The 20,765-nt window shown below is 52.6% G+C and overlaps 1 protein-coding gene across 1 annotated transcript in view; it reads left to right on the forward strand.

Annotated features, from left to right (window-relative positions):
• The first annotated feature begins 3,764 nt into the window (after window positions 1-3,764).
• Window positions 3,765-20,765, forward strand: part of SLC9A1 (solute carrier family 9 member A1) — a 48,693-nt gene continuing 31,692 nt past the window's right edge. The window contains exon 1 of the mRNA XM_080801298.1: window positions 3,765-4,313. Coding sequence (XP_080657424.1) covers window positions 3,959-4,313 — 355 coding nt within the window. The 5' untranslated portion in view covers window positions 3,765-3,958. The remainder of the gene's footprint in view (window positions 4,314-20,765) is intronic.

Below are 20,765 nucleotides of genomic sequence, written 5' to 3' on the forward strand. Positions count from 1 at the left end.
TGAGGGGATGGTTGGTGTCAGATGAACCTGAATTTGGGACCACAGAAGACAACTGCACCTTTACCTCCTCTGAGCTGAAAGCCAAAAAAGCCATAAAGTATTTTTTTTAATTAATACTTATTTATTTATTTAAGAGAGAGCATATGCATGAGCAGGGGGAGGGGAAGAGGGAGGGGGAGAGGGACAGAAGCAGACTCCCTGTTCTGGGACCATGGAGCCCAACATGGGGCTCAATCTCACAAACCTGAGATTATGACCTAAGTGAAATCAATCAGATGCTTAACTGACTGAGCCAACCAGGCATCCCCACAAAGTGTTTTTTTTTTTTTTAAAGAGTTTATTTATTTATTTGACAGACAGAGATCGCAAGTAGGCAGAGAGGCAGGCAGAGAGAGAGGAGGAAGCAGGCTCCCTGCTGAGCAGAGAGCCCGATGCGGGGCTCGATCCCAGAACCCTGGGATCATGACCTGAGCTGAAGGCAGAGGCTTTAACCCACTGAGCCACCCAGGCGCCCCCACAAAGTGTTTTTTAATAAAGGTATGCACAGGGGGGCCTGGCTGGTTCAGTTGGTAGAGCATGTGATTCTTGATCTCAGGGTTGTGAGTTCAAGCCCTACATTGGGCATAGAGCTTACTTAAAAAAAAAAAAAAAAGTATGGACAGTATTTTGTTTTGTTTTTATTGAGCAAATTTTTTTAGACATCATACTATTGCACACTTAACAGACTACACTCTAGTATAAACATAACTTTTACATGCACTGGGAAATAAAAAATTGATCTGATTTGGTTTATTGTGATGTCCACTTTATTGCAGTGGTCTGGAACTGAATCTGCAATATCTCTGAGGTATGTCTATATTATGACCCTACCCACTTTCTCTTTTTCTTTTTATAAAAATTTTTATTTATTTGACAGAGACACAGCAAGTGAGGGAACACAAGCAGGGGGACTGGGAGAAGGAGAAGCAGGCTCCCTGCCGCTGAATGGGGAGCCTGATGTGGGGCTCGATCCCAGGACCCTGAGATCATGACCTGAGCTGAAGGCAGGAGCTTAATGACTGAGCTGCCCAAGCACCCCTGTTTTTTTGTTTTTGTTTTTGTTTTTTTAAATGTAAGCTCTATACCTAATGCGGGGCTTGAACTCACGAACAGAGTGACAAAAACAAAACGTGAGTTGGTTATAACGTACAACTAGTAAGTGGCCCAGCATATTCTTTCCTAGTACCATACATTATTTGCCACATATATCTATTGATATCATAACTATAGCAATTTCATAAAATTCCCATTACTTTTAGTGAAAGGGTTCAATGAGGGGACAGGGGAGCAGACATGGCCTATGCAGGGGGAGATGCCACCCAGGATCCAAGCATCCCGAGACTACCCTAGATCTGAGGGAGAAGGGTCTGCCTAAATATGGCTTCTCTGAGTCAAGAAGTAAGGGCCTGGAATGGTTAAAAAATGAGGACTTGCTAAAACAGGCTGACGAATATTGCAGTATGTTTTTACTGATTCCTTTTCATAAGATCATGCTTTTAACATGAACAATACACAGTGATATAGTTTACCTGAAATTATTAAATTCATAGCATACTCTAGGTGGTGTGGTCTCATGATGGAACCAATTTCACAGATGTGAGGGCCTTCCTTCTAGTCTGTCAGTGGGTCCCTGTGACTGAATGTGTAACTTCATGTAGTTCTAACACTAAAAGTCTACATTTGAGACCCTCAGGACATATAAATGAAGATAATAATATATATCATGGTGTTTGCTGAGTGCCGCTCCAAGCTTCCCAATGATTCCTGCTTGAATCTTCCCAATTCTGACAAACATGGTACATTCAAATCTCAGTTCCACCACTGCTGTGGGTTAAATTGTACCTTCCCAAAAGATGTTGCAGTTCTAACTCCCAGGACTGTGAATGCAGCCTTATTTGGAAATTGGGTTATTGAAGATAATCAAGTTAAGATAAGGTCGTGAAGGTAGGCCCCCATCCATCTGACTGGTGATCTTGTAAAAAGGGGAAATTTGGACCCAGAGACAGAGACCCAGGGAGATCACCACATGAAGACTGGTTATGTTGCCATGATCAAGCAACACCAAACATTGTCAGCAAACCACCAGAAGATTGGAGAGGAGCAAGGAATGGATTCTCTCTCACAGCCCTCGGAAGGACCCAATTCCACTCACACCTCGATTTTAGACCTCTAGCCTCAAGTGTGAGAAAAAAATGTCTTGTTCTTTAAACCACCCAGTTCGTGGTATTTTGTTATGGCAGCTCTAGCAAACTAATATAACTATTTATACACTAGTTAAGGAATTCTCCTATTTTCTTATCTGCAAAACTGGAACCATAATAATGGTTTTATTGGCTAGGCTCTATTCTAAACCCTTTAGGTAGATTATCTCATTTGGTCATCATAGCATCGCTCCAAAATAGGTACAGCTACTGTATCCCCTGTTCAGATAAGAAAGCTGGGGAACACGGGGCGCCTGGGTGGCTCAGTGGGTTGGGCCTCTGCCTTCGGCTCGGGTCATGATCTCGGGGTCCTAGGATCAAGCCCCGCATGGGGCTCTCTGCTCAGCGGGGAGCCTGCTTCCCCTCTCTCTCTGCCTGCCTCTCTGCCAACTTCGATCTCTTTGTCAAATAAATAAATAAAATCTTTAAAAAAAAAGAGAGAGAGAGAGAAGAGAGGAAGAGACACATTTCTTAAAAAAAAAAAAAAGAAAGCTAGGGAACAGAGAAGTTAAGTAACTTGCTCAAGGTCATATAGTAACTAAATACATAAGATAAAATATATCCTTCACAAGACAGTTGAGAGCTCTTCACGAGACTGCTGGTGTCTAGTGAAAGCGCTTTGTAAATAGTAAAGCATTCCAGCCTTGTTAGTTAGAATCTCTGGGGATTCAATCCGCCCCGCCCCCCCCCGCCCCGCCTTTTTTCTTTCTTTCTTTTTTTTTTTTTTTTTTTGGTCAACTTCAGACTCGTCCTCTTCCTACCCGTAGTTCCTTCCCTTGGCGACAGTGGTCGCTGCGGTGCGCGGGCGCTGACAGGTCCCTCTAGCCCGCGCGCTGGCGGCTCGCTGGTGTCTATAAATAGCAGTGCCGGGCTCAGCCAGGCATCAGTCCGCCGCCGCCGCGGGGGCAGGGGCTAGGGCTGGGGCTGCAATTGTCGCAGGAGCTGGACGCGCGGAGCTGAAGCTGGGCTGGGGCGGAGCGCAGCGCCGCGCCGGGGCCGCGAGGAGGGGTGTGTTGCTGCCGGCCCACCACGAGCCGCCCCCAGCCCGCGCCGAGGCACCCTCCAGCCAGGCCGCCTACCTCCGCCTTCCGCCTCCCTCCATTTCCCCGGAATTTCAGCCCGGCGCGCCAGCACCCCGGCCCTTCTCTGGGTGGGGAAACTCCCGGCCCCTTTCCGGCTTCACTCCTTCCTCGCAGGCTGGGCTCCCAGCCCCCTCTCTTCTTTTCCTGGACTGGCTCCCACCCCCCACCTCTCCCTTGGTCCCCTTCCTTTAGGTCAGGCTCCCTGCCGCTTCCCTTAGTTGAGTCCTGGCTCGTCAGTCACTTTCCTCAGCCAAGGGTCCCAGCCTTCCCCTTCCCTTTTCTTTGCCTGGGGTCCAACCTCTCCTGTCCCTTCCTCTGTCCCTAGGGTGCAGTCCCTCTCTCCCCCCCCCGCCTCACCCCTCACTCACCCCCCAGGACTGGAGTTCCAGACCTTTTGGACTCCTCTGGTCCTTTCTGGGTTCTTGGCTCCTTTCCCCAGTTTGGAGTTCTCCATTGCAAACCCAGCCTCCTTCTATCCCCCAGAGATCTGCTTCCACACAAATACCTCTCTAAAACATGAACTTTTCCTAGGGACAGCCCCAGTCTGTCTTCCACCTGCTGACCCCTTGCTACCTATGTCCCAGGTCTTACTCTCACTTTGCTAAGGGTCAAGGCCTGCTGAACCAAGGGATCAGCATGATGCTTCTGTGGTCTGGCATCTGCGGCCGCGCTCCCCCGCGAATCTTCCCTTCGTTGCTGGTTGTGGTAGCCTTGGTGGGGCTGCTGCCTGTTCTCAGGAGCCATGGCCTCCAGCCCAGCCCTACGGCCAGCACCATCCGAGGCTCAGAGCCCCCACGGGAACGCTCGATTGGGGATGTCACCACCGCCCCACCGGAGCTCGCCCCCGAGAGCCGTCCTGTTAACCATTCCGTCACTGAACACGGCATGAAGACTCGAAAGGCCTTTCCGGTCCTGGGCATCGACTACACACATGTGCGCACACCCTTTGAGATCTCGCTCTGGATCCTGCTGGCCTGCCTCATGAAGATAGGTAAGTCCAGTTACTTGGACACTTCTGCGGCCCAAACTGGTGAGCTTCTCGCCCCATCCTTACCACTTGAGACTACCCAGGAATAAAGGGCTGGACCACTCCAGTGAAGTAGGCAGCCTCTGTCCTGGCATCTTGGTCTTTCTCAAACTTGGGCTCTGTGGTCTGAGGGCTCCCAAGATTGGAGCCAGCTTATGTGCAAGGGGGAAAGCAGGATTAGAGCATGGATGCTTCTTATACAAGGTACGTCAGGCAAGGGTTCCAGGCCTGCAGGTCTCCTCTGGCTGGGCCAGACCCCAAGGGGAGCCAGGCACCCAGCTGTGTACGAGACAGACGAGTGTCTTCCAGCTCTGTCAACAGCAGCCAGGGCAATTACATGCTTCATGGGAGGGCATTCCAGAATGGAGTGTTTATCTACTTGGCCTGTCTGAGGAGTTTAAGTATAGTAGGGGACCTGTGTGCTGGAACCTGCGGGATCCCCACAGTATCACCTTCCTTTATTCCCAGAATGTTATCTGTCAGCTTTGCCTGCCCAGGCTGGCCGGGAGCCCCTGAGTCAGTTTCCGGCCCAGGAATACCATCCTTTACACAGTGTATGGGACTGGGGCCCTGGAAGTTTCTGAAGTCTGTTTTGGAGGTGGGGGGGGGGGAATGGAGGAGGTTGAAGCTTGGTCTGCCTCCCCATTCACCTGCACATTGGCACCTCACTGTGTCTCAAGGTGCTGCATGGGCTGGCCAGTCACGTTGGCTGGCCACTCAACCAAGTGGGAGAGGGACAGGTGGATGGGCTCAGGATATTCTGGTCCAAAGAGACTTTGAAATGTTCTTTTGGGGAGAAGGAACCAGAAAAGTTGTTCCCTCTCCTCTCTGGTCTCCCTCCCTGCTAGGCATGGACACTCTGTTCTGCTGGGTGATTGATGGAGTTCCCTGGAGTCTGCATAGCCCAGAAGTCCCTGGAAGTGTGTCCAGGGGGGGGCTTTGAAAGCTGCCTTTGCTTTGTTAGCCTCACCTATCTGTGGAAGGCATGAGGATCTGGGATTCTGCTGGTTTGGGTTTGGGGAGTTTGTGACTCTTGGTAGGAAGCCTTGCAGCTCTCCCAAGGACATGCAGGAGCTGAGTGGTGATGCTAGGCTGGTGTGAGGCAGGCTCTGGGACATGCCGCAGCAGGACATTCTGTTTTGACAGATCCAGTTGCTGGCATGGAGCTTTGGTGCTGTGACAGTAGGAGGGCCTGTGCATGGAGCTGGACCACCAGCTCCACGTACCTGTACCCTGATGGCAGCCAGCTTCCTGGTAAAAATCAAGGACTGGGCAAGGGGAGCTATGTGTACTGATTCGGACAGCAACGTGACCTTGAACAAGCTGGGGCCTTTTTCTGCAGGTCTTGCCCAGCTGTGAGACTGGCAAGAATCTCTAAATTTGACCATTATCAATTGAATCATGAAAACTGTGTCTTGTTTTTGGGTTTTTTTTTTGGTAAGAAACTAGTGACCGTGATGTGTCATTTGCCTGTATGAGACCCGGAAGAGACCTCACAGTCACTGTCTAGAAATTGTCCTTCTCTCTGCAACTCCCTCACCTTCCAGCAACACCTGGCATTGTGTTAGGGCACTGGGGGCTGGTACACACACAACAAGTTTCAGTGTCTTCTCTTGGCATGACCACAGAGATCCTACTCCAGGGAGGAAGGAGTTTGTCCCTGAAGGCCTGATATCTGTGTCTAATGGGGTGAGGCTTGGCCTGCTTTGTCCCCATCAGAACCCGTGCCAGGGACCCTGAGCAGCTGGAGAAGAGAGAGGGTGGCATGGCCAGGCCATCAGTCTAGAAGTTAGGAAACTTGGCTTCTCATCCCACCTCCATCTGTGACCTTGGCCCAGTCACGCCTCCCCACCTGTCAGCTGATCTTTGGCCCCTTCCAGGTCTGACATTTCTGCCATTCATTCCACTGACTCGGGTAACCCTGGCAAGTCACTCAACCTTGGGCCTCAGTTTTCCCATTGTAAAATGAGGAGACTGGATATGATGTCTGAGAACGTTTGCAGTTCCAAAAGCTGGTGTCTCTGGCTTGGAAGGGCATTTGGAAAACAGGAGCCCTAGCATCTGGCTCTTCTGGGGAAGAGAATTATGACCAAAAGATCCCAAGGTCCCTGTTCAGGTGGCAAAAGTGAATGACCATTTCTTCCTTTCCCTTTTCAGTGGAGAACTGAGGTTAGATACAGGCACCTCTGCTCTGCCACTGAGCCTTTCTGAGCCTCTGCTTCCTCAGGTATAAAATGGGGGGAATAATAGTACTTAGAGTGCTGCCAATGTGACAGTGACCCCAGTTAACACATGAAGCTGCCTTTATACCTACAGGAAGTACTCAGTGAGTGACAGCTGCCCCTGTTGGGACTTATTTTATTTTATTTATTAGAGAGCCTGTGGACGCGTGCAGGCTCCCCACTGAGCAGGGAGCCTGATGCGGGGCTCATCCCAGCACCCTGCGATAAGGACCTGAGCCGAAGGCTGAAGCTTAACCGACTGAGCCACCCCAGCATCCGCACCTGTTGGGATTTGAAGCACCAAAGTCAAATGCATCTCTATCTCAGCCTCCCACATACAGTCTTCCTCTGAACCTGGAAGATTACAAATCTCTCAACCCTAGGCTGCCACAGGGTGTCCTTTCTTAAGGTTTCGGTGTGTTGGGTGTGTCCTACCGATTTTGTTCTTTCACTTTAGCTGCCTCCAGGGCAGGTTCTGGGGGGGGGAGGGGAGACAGCACCAGCTGACTTCGGGGACAGGTCTTGGGGCTGAGGCCATGCTCCCTGTGCATGCTCAGATATCCAGGAATCTAGGAGTTCATTCTGGGGTCTTGCCTACTCTCTCAGCGCCTCAGTGTGGGTAGGAACCGAGTCGGAGCCCTCATTCTGTCACGTCTGGCAGCTGCTTCCCTTGCAAGGTGCCCCTCCTTTAAGAATAGAAAGTGCTCTGTGCAGTTCGCCTTCCTGTCCTCATCAGTGAGCGGAGCCTTAGGTTGGCCCCGTCAGAGATGGCTGTGGGAGGGTGGGGTTGGTTAGAGCTGAAGTTCTAGAGTAATGCTTCTGGGTTCTCTCCTGACTGGCTCCATGGGTGACATGAGGCCCTGCTCTGGGCCTTTTTGCTTGCTCTGATGGTCAGGGATTCTTGCCTTGTCTTTGACGGGGAGGGGCTGGTGGGAGGAGGGGGGTTTAGATTGTTGGGAGACCTGTGAGCGTGACCCCAAGCCTTAGGTTAGGTTCGCTCCCCTCCCCGCCCCAGCCTTGTGATTTGGGCCCTGCATGAATTCCGCTTTGTCCCCAGTTCACCCGACTCCCAGTCTAGTGCTTGTTCCAAGGGAGAGCCCAGCTGTAACCTGGCTTGCCACTGGCACCCCCTGTGTTTGTTTGCCCATATCCCTGATCTGGAACTCCTGGCAGAGGCCCGAGAGCCCATAAAGCAGGTATTCTTCTTGTCTCCTGACCAGAGACAAAAAAGCCTTCCTTTGTCTCTTCACATCTTATAGCTTTTGTTTTGTTTTGGTCTTTGCAAGGCATATCCTGTCATTTCCTCCTTAAACAGGTCTGTGAGTAGGGGAGGTGGGGGTGGGGGTCACTGCTGCCCACTTCACATGCATGGCTATCAGCCCCAGCAACTGGCTTCCTGTAAAATAAGACAAAAACTCACCTCTCCCACTTCTGAGAAAGAGAGAGGAACAACTTCAAAGGTCATGTTGAAATTGTCTCAAGAAGCCCAGACGTCCTTCTCTAAAAAGAAAGGGGTGACCTTTTCCTCTTTGGGAAGATGGCTGACCGACTGCAGGACAGTAGGAGGAGAGGGTCAGCCAGGGGCTGGGAGGAGGCCTTCAGGTAGGACACGTGTCTCCAGAAGCATCCGGGCACTTGGAGGGCTTCTGACTGGTCACGTTGCTGGACTTCATTCTGAGGAGCTCCCACGAGGCATGCCTCTCTTCTCATTCCTACCCCGCTCCTCCAGCTCTGGGAAAGCAAAGACATGGTCAGAACTCCTGGGCTTCTGTCCTTGCCCCGAAGTACCAGCGTCCATGCCAGGTGCCTTGTTTCTCTGGACCCGACTTGCCTCATTGGTAAGGTGATGATGCCGTCTCTACCTTCTTTCTAGTCTCTACCTTCTTTCTAAGACGGGTGTAGAGAACACACTTGGGAGTGCCCAGCACTGTGCCCCGCTGTTCAGGCTGCTTCTAGGGCCTGTTCAGACTCCACCCCTCTGGGCGGTCTTCCCAGCCCACTCCAGCCCACAGCAGTTGCTCTGGCTTCTCCCCCTGAACCCGTTTCCCTTATTGTTTATCCACGACTTTGGCACGAGGCCTAGCCTGCCCTGTGACATCTCTTCTGTTGGGTGTGTTTGTGTTTTAATCAGAATTACCATTTATTGAGTATCTACAGAGTAGTGTCAGGCACTTTATAAAAGTGATCTCATTTAATTCCTACTAAAATCATATGAAATAAAGGCTATCTCTGTTTTACAGATGAGGAAACAGCTCATAGAGGTTATCCTCCGTGATGTTGAATTGCTGTTTCTTTTCTGTTTGAGTCTTGGCATAACCTCTTAGAGGAGTGCGCCTGTCTCTCCTGCCCCTCGAAGACCCAGGGGCAGAGGCAAACACGGCTTTCCGCGGAGTCGGAGCCCAGCCTCCTGCGCTTGAACTCCCTCTTGGGCTGCAGTGGATGTCAATGGTGGGAGCCCTCTCTCTGTCCTGAAAAAGGGGTTCAGTGCCTGGCTTTGGGCCTATCCCCTGTCTCCATGAGTTGCATAGATACAGGCTGGGCCTGTGCCTGGTCCTCTGGTAGTGACCTCCCTGTCCTCTCTTTGGAGGTGCCCTCTCTGTGGTCTGACTAGAGCTCATTTCCTCCCTCCTTGGGCAGGGGAGTGCCAGTGAAAGGGAGGTTAGCCAGCAGGGGCTCTTCTGCCTCTTGGCAGAGAGGGTGCTCAGGGCTCAGCAGGATCCCCTGAGAGGCAACCTCTGTGTTGGGAGCAGGTGGCACAAATTTCTTTAGCTCTAGAAGGCAGGCAGAATCTAGTATTAACTATCATTACTACTGTAACTTGTTTCCAAAGCACTTACATATGTAGTAGTTATTCTGATCGTCTCAGTGGGTTAGCAGGTGGTTGATGTGCCCATTGTACATCTAAGGAACCCAAGGTCACATAGCAAGTAAGTGCCAAAGGACGCATCTCTGAACTTCTAACCCAGGACCCCATCCTCTTTCCTTCCTGGCTGACATGCTATGTCCTTATAAAGATCAAGGGAGACCAGAGATCCAAAGGGGTTTTGATGAGAGAGTAAGTGATTAGGCACATCCACATTGGTAACTTGAGTGGTTTTCAGAAGGGATACCAGCTCGCCCAGTAGGAAGGGAGAGCTGAAGGAGCAGGGCAGTCTGGGGTGGTCTGGAGCCCAGGTCAGATCAGCTCCTAGAGCTAATGAAGAGTGTGAGGGCTGAATTCAGCTCTGGGGCTTGTCATTCTCAGGGCCTGTCATTCACTCAATGGAACAGCAAACCTTTGCAATAGAGGGCTTTTCCTTTTCCTTAAAGTGTTGTAGGCCCTCCCGGAGGAGAAAGGAGAGGCAGAGAAGTGAATTACAACCAAAAACTTGCTAATGGGCAGGAACGAGGAAGTCAAGAAACTTGAGATCTGGTCTTAGTTCTTTGCTGAGCTGTGTGCCCTTAGGAAAGGCACAACCTCTCTGAGCTCCTGTTAGGAATTATCTGTAGTAGTTTTGTCCAATTTTGCGAATTACCTTAGCTGCTACTTACTAAGCTCCTATTTCAGAAGCTTTGTCGGGTACTTGCACAGATTGGGATTTAAGCCCAGATCTTTCTGACTCCAGAGACTATGTTCCTCTATGCCCCAGCTCCCTTTCAATTCAGAAGTTTTATTTTTCCCATAATCATTTTGAACAAGAAAGTTTTACGGTTTTAGTATTTCAAGTCTTAACGGCTCTGTGTGGATCATTTCTTGGGTTTAGGAAAAAACTGTGACCTCCCCTCCCCCCAAGTCCCTTAGTGAATTAAATCGTCCTTCTCTGAGTTGTTGGCATTGAGAAACACAGGAGAGGCCGGGAACTGGAGTGGAGGGGCCCCGGACTCCCTTTGGGAATGCCAGCCTGGACTGAGCTGGCAGGCCTGCCTCCTTCCGTCCTCTCCTCCCCTGCCCCCTTTCTTTCTTTCCATGGTGGGGAGAGAAGGCTCACTCAGCAAACCCAGGACCTGGATTATTCCTGAGTCATCCATTGCCTGTGTGGGCCTCATTTTGCAGCATTCACACCCCCTGCAAACATCTGAGTCAGACATGTCTCCCCAAGGTTGTCTGCACACACCGCCCTGGGCCAGACCATGTCTTTAGATGCCGATAAACATCAACTCATACTTTTAGGCAGCCCGTGATTATGTGTGGGTATTTTTAATCTTATAGGCTAATCTAATTTTAACTGAACTAAGTTTTGAGTCGGGCCTGGAGCAGTGGGCTCTCTCCCTTCTTTGGGATCCTGCTGACTTCATTTTCTTCCCCTAAAGCTCGTCTAACTTATGGGGCCAGTTTTGGGGTCTTTTAGGGCAGACCTGACCCCTGACTTCTAATACTGACTTGCTGAGAATTTGGAGTTCCCCACATCACCCCCAGCAAGTTCTTTTCTGAAAAGATATGTCCTTAAGCAGCTTGGAGTGAGGTTCAGGATGAGAAATCCTGTTCCTCCCCAGGCCCCCTTTCCAGTCCCTTGGGGGGGCACTTAACTCAGTCTGGCCCTTCCCCAGTACTCAGACTGTTGGTGACCAGGCCACCGCAGGCAGAGAGGTGACATCACAGCTGTGTGTCCACAAGCTCACCAAAATAAATAGCTAACAACACTTAACACACTCGCCGTGTGGCAGGCAAAGCTTACAAGCGCTGTCTTTGTACTGGTCAGCCAGGACTGAGAGCAGCTAATTAATTTGTCTCATCAAGCTGGGATCCAAGAGGCAGGTCAGTTGAAATCAGCCACCAGGCATTTAGCTTGTGGCCCATCAGGGAACCAAGAAGAGTGAAACCCCCAGCCCTGCTGGTTAGGAGCTTCGAGTGTGCTTAGGAGAAAATGGTGTGTTCGCACAGAGGGGATGGGGGCAGACTCCTGGCAGGCAGAGTTCAGGGAACGGCAGTCCCTGAGGGCAGGGGTGAGTAGGGGAGGCTTCTCAGGGGAAGTGGAACTTGAGCCAGTCTTGAAGGATGGAGAGGAATGAGATAACCATGTAGGACTGAGAGAGTTATTCTTAGCACACAATTCCCACAAGCATGTCAGCCCTCGAGGACAGGGCCTTTGTTTGCTTCCTTCTGTGTGCCTGGCGCAGAGTAAGGTCGCCTGTGTATCCGGGGATTGAAGGAGTGGGGGACTGCCTTCTATGTGGAGATGGGGTCCATGTGAAGCATGGGGCAGACAGGAAACCAGTTTGACGGCTCCGAAAGGAAGGAGAGCAAGGGCTGGAGAGGCTAGTCACCAGACCAAATGCCAGGCCAGGAGTTTAGCTGAGCTCCGAAAGTCACACTCAGAGTGCTTGGATGAGCCCGTGTGTGAGCCGTGCTGCCAAGGCCACCTCCCTCTCTGGCCACCTCCCTCTCTGGCCACCTCCCTGGGCTTGGCTCTAATGGAGGGTCTCTAAGGGCATCCTTTCTGGGCTGGGTGGGGTCTCCCTGGGAAAGTCTGGGTCTGTTTGGTCTGCCCTCAATTTGTGTAAGTAAAAGCAAGATACCAGAGCTTCCTCTGGGAGCTGCCAAGAGCCCTAATTGAATTAAACTTTCCCCGGGAAGATTCTTCAAGCCATCACTGCACCGTGACTGTGAATGAATGAGACCAGTGGCCATAAACCACACGAGAAGGCAATCTCACTAATTTATGGTTGTGCCCGGACAGGTTGACGTGTGGCTTCTCTTTGTTTTTATGTGTGTTGGGAGTGGGCCGGGGCCAGAATCTCCTTTCTGTGGTAGATTTATCTTGAAAATATGAATAAATAAAACATGTTTCTGGTCCAAACAAAACAAAAAGAAATAAAACAGTATGGAAGGGTATTAAGGTAAAAAGTAAAAGTTCCCCTCCTCACTTCTCTGATAACCCAATTGGTCATCCTCCCCAGAGTTAATGCTCTCAGTGCTGCTTTTCATAAATTCTCTCTGTGTATATGAGTGTGGGAGTAGGAGGATAGATTTGGTTTTCATAAAACCATTTGTGTAAAGGAAAAGAGATCTAGGCTGGGACCTGGGTCCTAGTCCAAGCTCTGCCTCTTTCTTGCATATTGACCTAGAGTAAGTCATTTTGCCTCTCTGGGCCTTAATTTTCCTATCTGTTGATTTTAGTTGTTGAAGGGCCTCTCTGGGACTTTCCAGCAGGAAAGTCAGTCATCCCAGAGGAGCCCCTGCTCTGCTGAGGCCCAGGGCCGACTGAGGCCCTTTGGTAGATGGGCCACTCCTGTTGTTAGCCCTGGCTTCAGAGCACAGAATTCTCAAACACAGCGTCATGGTCCGCTCCAGCTCCAGCCCAGGGTTATGGGATTAAACGAACAGGTTTGCAGAGAGCCAGCTCTGTCACAGGGGAAGTAAGACAGTGTACAGAAGGGACTTCTGGAAGCACAGGTGGGAAAGTGTGTGGCTCCGGCTGGGATGATGGGTGTTGGATTGGAGCGGGAGAGATGAGGGAAGGTTTCCTGAAGGAGTAGTCCTGAGGAGTGGGCCAGTGGAGAAGAGGAAGATTGTCTGATAAGACTTTTTTTTTTAAAAGAGTTTATTTATGTATTTGTCAGAGAGAGAAAGGGAGAGAGGGAGGGAACACACGAGCAGGGAGAGGCAGGCAGAGGGAGAAGCGGGCTCCTTGCCGAGGAAGAATATCGATGTGGGATTCAGTCCTAGGACCTCGGGATCATGACCTGGACCGAAGGCAGATGCTTAATGGACTGAGCCACCCACCAGTAAGGCTTGCTTTTGGAAGGGAATCTGGCTTGGGTGGGAGATGGGACTGGATGACCTGCTTTTCTTCTGGGATCTAGGTTTCTAAGATTCTTTTTATTTTTTTTTAAGTGAGCTCTATACCCAGTGTGGGGCTCGAGCTCACAACAAGAGTCGCAGGCTTCACCAACGGAGCCAGCTAGGTACCCCTCAGGGTCTTTCTGAGTCCATGATGGAGTTCAGGGGGCTTGCGGACCCCCCAAAATAGTCTGCAGACATTGTATGTGTGTGTTTTTATCAGAGAGAGCAGTGCTAGCCACAGATTTTCTGAGGGGTCTGTGGGCCCAAAGAGTTGAAGAGCTTTGGCACTTTGTGCTGTGAAAATCTGAAAGAAGGTAAAGGACTCCCCTTGGGTGAAGTGTAATACTGAAGCCTGGGAGGAGTGGGATTTGCCTGCGGGACTGCGGAACTCATTCTAGGCGAGGAAAACGAACACAGTCAGAATGAGTAAGCTGTGTCCTGGGAAAAGGAAAAGGAGATTGACCCTGTAAAGTAGAGAAAAGCTTTTCTGGATTGGGAATCAGAGTAGACGGACGTAGCCGACTCCTCCTGCCATGCCCTCGTTTCAGGCAGGGAAGGTGCTGGGCTCCTTCTGCCCCCAGGGTCTGCTGGGTTTCTGTGGCGAATCCACACCCCAGAAGGTAATTCAGGCCTCTCCCCCTTTTTCCTAAAGTGGATAGGGCCCAGGCACACCTCTGAGTCTCTGCTATGGGAAGCAGCTGCCTTTGAGGCAGCAGACACAAGGGATTGCCTCTGGAGGGGACAGGCTTTGAGGGCACAGTGCTGGGCAGCCGTGATTGGCCTCTGCTGTTCTCTGGACTGAGGATGCTTTGCTCTCACCCTGTTTCTGGGCGTGAGAGTAGAGAATATTTTTCTACCTGCAGAATACTAGTGGTAGAAAGAACCTTATGGTAACTTGGGGCCCCAGGGCCCAGAGGGGAGATGGAGATGTTTTGATCTCATCCTCTCATTTCCCAGCTGAGGCCCAGAGCGGATGTCCCCAGAGCCACACGGGAGTTTAGAGGCAGAGGAAGGGGTTCCCTTGCTCTCATAACTAATAACCCAGGGGTCTCTGGGCAGTAGGAGCTGGATCAATAGGAGGGGCTGTGGCCTTTGGCCTGGATGTTGGTTTCTAAGCGTTGGTAACTCTGATGGGCCCTTGAAGCCTAAGAAGGGCAGCCTCCTGCTGGAGTATCTGTCTGAGAGCTGTTCCTGGCAGGGAGGCCATTTGGCCTTGGCCATACAGCCCCTTGCAGGGGAACCAAGTGCAAGGCTTTGGACTCCGTCACAAGCCAGTGTCAAGCCTGGGTGCTGTGCTTTTTATAGCATCTTTGCCATCAAACCAGGCAGGGCATCGAGATCTTATCTGTTGGGTCCTGGGCCAGGGCCCACGGGAATCTGGATGCTGTACCAGGCAGGCAGGATGCCTGCTTGGGGCGGAGCCAGATCACCTCACAGAGCACAGCCCAAGACTCCTGTTACAACTTGGGGGGTGGGGTAGGGAGCCGGCAGTCCAGCGGGCAGACCAAGCAAAGGTGCACGAGAACCACTTCTTTTGAGGAACTCAGGGGCCAGTCTGAGGAATGCCAGATGGATGCAGCCCAGTTAGGCAGTAGCAAGTGGGAGTGATTTGAGGTGCAGGTGGATTTCTACGAGGGTTTAGAAGAGGCAGAAAGACCTTACCACCTGTGATGGTCGGGGGAGGGCGTTTTGTGGGAGTGACCGTTGGACTAACCCTTGAAGGATAAGTAGGAATTAGATGAGACACTTGAGTGAAACGGGTCTCACTGGGCACAGCCAGAAGCTTCTACTTGGGGCAGGACTTTTGAATTACAGAGGAGTGTCCCAGAGCAGCTCCCTTTGGAAATGTGGTGGTTAGGAACATGGGTCAGGCCACAGACTTGGGTTCAAATCTCTGCTCTACCACCCTGTGGCACCGTGACTTTGGGCAAGTCACTTTCCCTCTTTTCGAGTCTCAGTTTGATCCCCTGCAACATGGTGTAACACCTGGCAGCGATGTTGGAAGGATTTGGGGAGAGTACCCTCATAAGAGGGTTGTCACAGAATTTGACATGTTCCAGACGCATGATAAATGGAGGCACTCAGGAATCCCTCTAGGATCAGGGGGAAGAGAAATACTGGCTTGTTATCTCTGACTCCTGAATCTCCCAGCAACTGAATAATCACTTAGCGAGACTTGCTGATGCCCTGCTGCGTGTCCAGCTCTGCGCTCAGCACAGGGGTGAGATGGCTCTGGGTAAATCATATTTATCCTTTTTTAATGAGTACGCTCCTAAGGTGGCTCGAGCACTTTCCAGCATGCGTCAGGAAACCTTCTGGGGAGTTGCTCTTCTCCTTTTTACGGGTGCGGAAACTGAGGTCCCCAGATGTCAGGCGACTCCGCCAAGGAGCCTAAAGCCCGACTGTGACACAGCTGGAGCCAGACCCAGGGCTTCTCATTCCAAGTCCTGTGCCGTTTCTCCTACATGACAGTCATTTCACCATCTAGCTGTAGTAGCAAGACTTATCACTTGAAACATTTAATGAGCAAAGCACGATTCTGTATGACAACTTGATGTGTAGCTCTAAAAGCACGAAATTTTGCAGAACAGATGATGGTGTTTAAAATAGGCCCCTCTGTGATGCCAGGTGAACTGTGCCAGTATGAAGGACAGAAGGTTCTGCCGCTTTGTAACTCCACCACCCTGGCTGAGCCTCAGTTTCTCCACTGCAGCGGTGAACGTGTGTTAAGCTCCAGGCGCATCATAAGCACTCGGAAATGGGAGTTGCCGCTGTGCCTGTAGCCTCAAAAGAAGAGGAAACACAAATGACTGGAAGATGGTTTTAGGCGTGAGAGCCAGAGGCCATTGGTGACTGTCACCAAGACTGGCATGGGCACGCAGATGAGGCCCTGCACTGAGTGTCTGAGTGTGGTCTCAGCTGGGAGGGGGAGACACATCCAACAAATACCGATCTGTGCCTCGTGAGTGCCGTGCCGGAGATGGGAAGACGGTTGAAGATAATCCCAGCCTCCCAGGAGACTGACACCTAAGGAGGCACGTGGGACATGCTGTGAGAAACCGCCGCAGGGCCCTGCAGGCTATGGGTGCACGGGAGGGGATGGGTGGAGGTGGCTCAGAGAGGGCTTCCCAGTGCTTGCTGCTGAGCCTTGAAGGTTAAGCAGGAGTTGGCTTGCAGGGTGGGTGGAGCCGGAGCAGGGCACAGAGACGGGATTAACGCAGAACCATAGGTACTGCAGAGCCATTGACCTTTGCTTGTGAAACCCACTGGGGCATTCTTCACTGCTTAACTGCAGCCCCAGACATAGTCACCCACCTGTGTGGCGGGGCAGAGAAACCAAGCCTCCCTGCAGGGCTGTGGGCACCAGGTGCTGGAGGTTGCTGGAGGTCGCGCAGGTGCTGGGTGTGGCTGGGTGTGGTGGCAACGAGGGAGCTGTGTTGTCTGGGAACTCCCCAGCGCCTGGCCTTGTGCTCAGGGCTCTGTGGGGTACATTGCTGTCCGAATGTCACGGCTGCCCTCAAGGGTACGAGTCCTGGGGTGTGCCTTTAGCCGGCTTTAGAGCCAGCTCAGGGAATAAAAGTGTCCAGCGATCGCTGTGCCACTGCCTCAAAGCCTGGAAGGACTTCAGGGAGAGGAGGGATGTGGCCCGAATGAGGACAGAGCAGAGGCCTGTGTGCAGGTGTCTTCACAAGACCTAGACAAGGGTTGGGGGGGGAGGGGGAATCAGGTGACAGTTGCAACACCAGCAGAGGCTCTGAGCAGTGGGTGTGAGTAGGTGGGTGGCCAGTGGAGGGGGAGATGAGGGGGTCTAGCCAGTGTCTGAGCTGGGGGTCAGTGAGAAATAAGTCTGGATAAGTGGGCTAGGACTCCAGCCAGAGAGCTCCTCAGGCTGCTGGAGAACGTGACTGCTCAGATCCCAGGCTTGCCCTTCACTTCATTTCCGCTTCTGCTCCCTCTGTCCAAGCCCTGAGGTCTCTAACTGGGTGACTCCAGTGGCCTCCTGGATGGGCTCCTGGCTGCAACTCCCCTCTGCCTGTATTCAGCTCTCCGTGGAGCAGCCAGAGGGATTGTTCAGAAGTGTAAACCAGAGCTCAGCCTTCCCCTGCTTCAAACCTCTCGAGTGCTTCCTGATGATTTTGGGATGAAATAAAATCCCAGAGAGGTGTGGCTACACCTATTTCGACTTTACTGCCTGCTGTCCCTCTCCTGCCTCGCTCACACCAGCCAGCCTGGGTTTCTCAGGTGCACGGGGCTTGCCAGGCCTGTCCCCCACTCAGGATCCCTGCACTTGCTCTCCCTCTCCTGGAACACTGCCGCAGCCCTGCTCTCTGTTCAGGCCCTGGGTCAGAGGTTATCTCTTCAGAGAGGCCTCCTGGGCCACCGAGTCTGATGTGTAGCGCCCCCCTCCTCCCACGTCAGACACTCTTCTGGGTGCTGAGGACACAGCCGGGAGCAAGACAAGGAGGCTCCTGGAGTCAGGGGGCTCGCAGGCCAGTGTGGGGTGTTGGGCAGTGGACACAACAGTGTCAGGCGGCGATAAGTATCCTGAAGAAAATAAATACGAGAGAGATGTGCTCCTTTGGATGGTCAGCGTAGGCCTCTGTAAGGAGGAGGCTTCTGAGCTGAGCAAATGACAAGAAGGAGCTTGTCTTTCAAAGACGGGGGGCCCTGGGGAGGGCATGTCTGAGGAACCTGGAGTAGAGAGAGAGGGAGGGGGAGGAAGGGAGGTGTAGTGTGAGAGTGGAAAGGAGGGCAGGAGTCAGATCTGCTTGGGTTGGCCTTGGGTTGGATTCTAGGTGCTATGTGGTGCCATTGAAGGCTTTTGATTAGGGTGACGTGGTCTGACCCGGGGAGGGATGTGCAGAGGAGCCTGGGAGTCAGAGATGGGGAGTTGGCTCTGGCGTGGCACTGGCTTCAGTGAGTTGAGCAGAGCTGGTCCCTGGCCCACAGCCACTCGGCCCAGGTCTGTGAGAGCAACAAAGCTTCCAAGCAGGCACCTGTGGCCAGGCCAGCAGTGGGATGGAAGCTCTAGCCTGGGAGAGCCATTCCCACGGATGGGTACCAGGGAGTGGGAGCAGGGCAGGAGGGGATGAGGGCACAGGTGGAAGGGAGGGGCTGAGTGGACGCCAGGCTCTGCTGGGACTCCTGCCTCCCCCTCCCCCGCCCCACCCTAGTGCCTGCGGCAGGCGGTCACCAGACCTGTCTTGTGCACGCCTTGCTGTGGCCAAGTACCAGGGCTCTGACATGCCTGTTCCTTGCTGAATCTTGGGCTCCCACGTGACCTGGGGGGCTGCCAGGCCTCGAATCAGAGAATCAGACTTTATTATTGGGAAGGATGCTAGGGACAGAGGAAGGGATCCAGGTGGTTAAGATAGAGAAAGAGAAGGGGGTTGGGGATCAAGAGGCTTGGCTCTTACAGCAGTGGGGCCTGGCGTGCTGACCTGGGGAGAGTCACTGACAGTGCCATGGAGAGCACCCAGCAGTAAGGCTGGCCAGGGCTTCCTGAGCGGTGATAGGGCCGGCCCAACCCCCTCATCACACAGAGGAGGAAGCAAAAGGCCAGAGAGGAAATGACTTGCCCACAGGCCACGTGGCAACAGAGCTGGGGTTGGTTCAGGTCTCCTGAGCCCCTAGTCCCTTGTGTAATGGTGTCAGTGGGTCTTCTTTTCCTCACCATTCCCTCGGGACCAGCCCCCCGTCATTCCCTCTGCAAGTGAGGGCTGCCCATGGGCACCCCGGCTTCCCTTCAGCTGGTCTCTGAGCACCTGCTGTGTGCCAGCACAGCTGTGCTGGCAGGAGCTCCCCCCCCCCCCCCAGCCCCATGGTGCTGACAGTCGTGTGCCGGAGATAGATGTGCGAACAGCCACGGTGCAGGCTGAAGTGGCTCAGGGAGGCGGCACAGTGTGGCGTGGGCCCTGGTGGCAGACGGGTCTTGGTTCTGGCACTGCCACTTATACTGTAGTGGTGACGAGCCCTGGACCTAAATTGGGAAAGATCAGGAAGGCCTGTGACTCAACGTAGAGGAGTGTGGACTCTGTCTTGTAGTGACAGGAGCCAGAGAGGTTTTGTGGTGGGGCCTGATCATGGCTGGCCTGTGTTGAGGGTGCAGGCTCTCCTAGCAGGTGGAAAATGGACTAGATGAAGTTTCTCCCAGTGTTCTTGGCTCTGGGAATTTTCCGCCTCCTCCCTCCATAGATAATTATCCTTCCTAAGAAACTGATCAGATGGGAAACTGCAGGAAATGGTTTGGGACAGGGATTGTGTAGGAGTCGGGGGTGGGGGAATGAAAAGGATGTAGCAGGAGGGGGAACCAGCCTAGCAGCAGGATATGGCTGCCTTGGGAGGAGGAGGGAGGGAGCCTGGGCAGACGAGGAATTTAAAGCAGAGTGGGTGGCTCCGGAGAAGCCAAGTTCCTCAAAGTTCCTCTGCTCCCCTGGTGAGGAAGAGGGGGGAGACTGACTGTCAGGCCCAGCTCTGCTGCTCAGCGGTCCTTCCACATCAGAAATTCCATCACCGCAGGCTGGGGCCGATGATGGCACGTGGGCACACACCAGGGTACCTCCTCTTGGCACAGAGCACACCTCCTGTCCCCGCTCCAGGCAGGCCCAAAGCTTTAGTGGTGGGCCCGGCCTCTGCTCCCCATGGGCCTTGCTGGTAAAACAGCAGCTCTGGGTGTGCTGAGGCTTCCACGGAGCAAGGCTGCTGTCCACGTGAGCAGGTGACAGAACCACAGTCACTGTGATCGGCAGGAGGGGAAGCAGAGGCAGGGCTGCCTGGGCAGGGCCTGGATGGGATAGAGGGCATCCTTTGGTACAGTCCGTGCAGGGTCAGGAGAGCCTGGGGGCTTAAGGTCGTCACAGTCCAGCAGACCTGGCTTTGAACCCTAACCACACCACCTGCGAGCTCTCGGACGTAGGCTGAGACGAACATCATTCATCTGGTCATGATCCTCCCTTGCATGTTTTCTTGAACCCTTTCCCCCTCTAACTGAGGGATAACATGCATAAGTACATACAATAGACCATGCTTATCTTAAAGTGAACAACTCAGTGATTATTTACAAATGTTTGCGACCATGTTAACAAATCGGTCAAGATAGAGGATATCTATGTACCCCCACCCCAGGATCCCCTCTTGCCCTTCCTGGTCTGTACCCAGACATGCCTCTGAGGTAACCAGGATTCTGAGTTCTGTTGGCATCAGTTGGTTGAACATGTTCTTAACCTTGGCACAGTCAGACCACGGGTACTCTGTTGCATCTAGCGTCTTTGGCTTGGCTTATCCAGGAGGCTCTTCTCTGTTGTCAGATGCCCGAGAACCTGTCCCTTCCGTTGCTGTGCAGCATTGCCTGGTATGAAGAAGCCACAGCGGCTCCCTCCCCTGCCGGTCAGCATCCGGGTTCGCTCCCATTGTTGACAGTTAATGAATGAA

This window comes from Martes martes (genome assembly GCF_963455335.1).
Source record: "Martes martes genome assembly, chromosome: 4".
Taxonomy (NCBI): Eukaryota; Metazoa; Chordata; class Mammalia; order Carnivora; family Mustelidae; genus Martes; species Martes martes.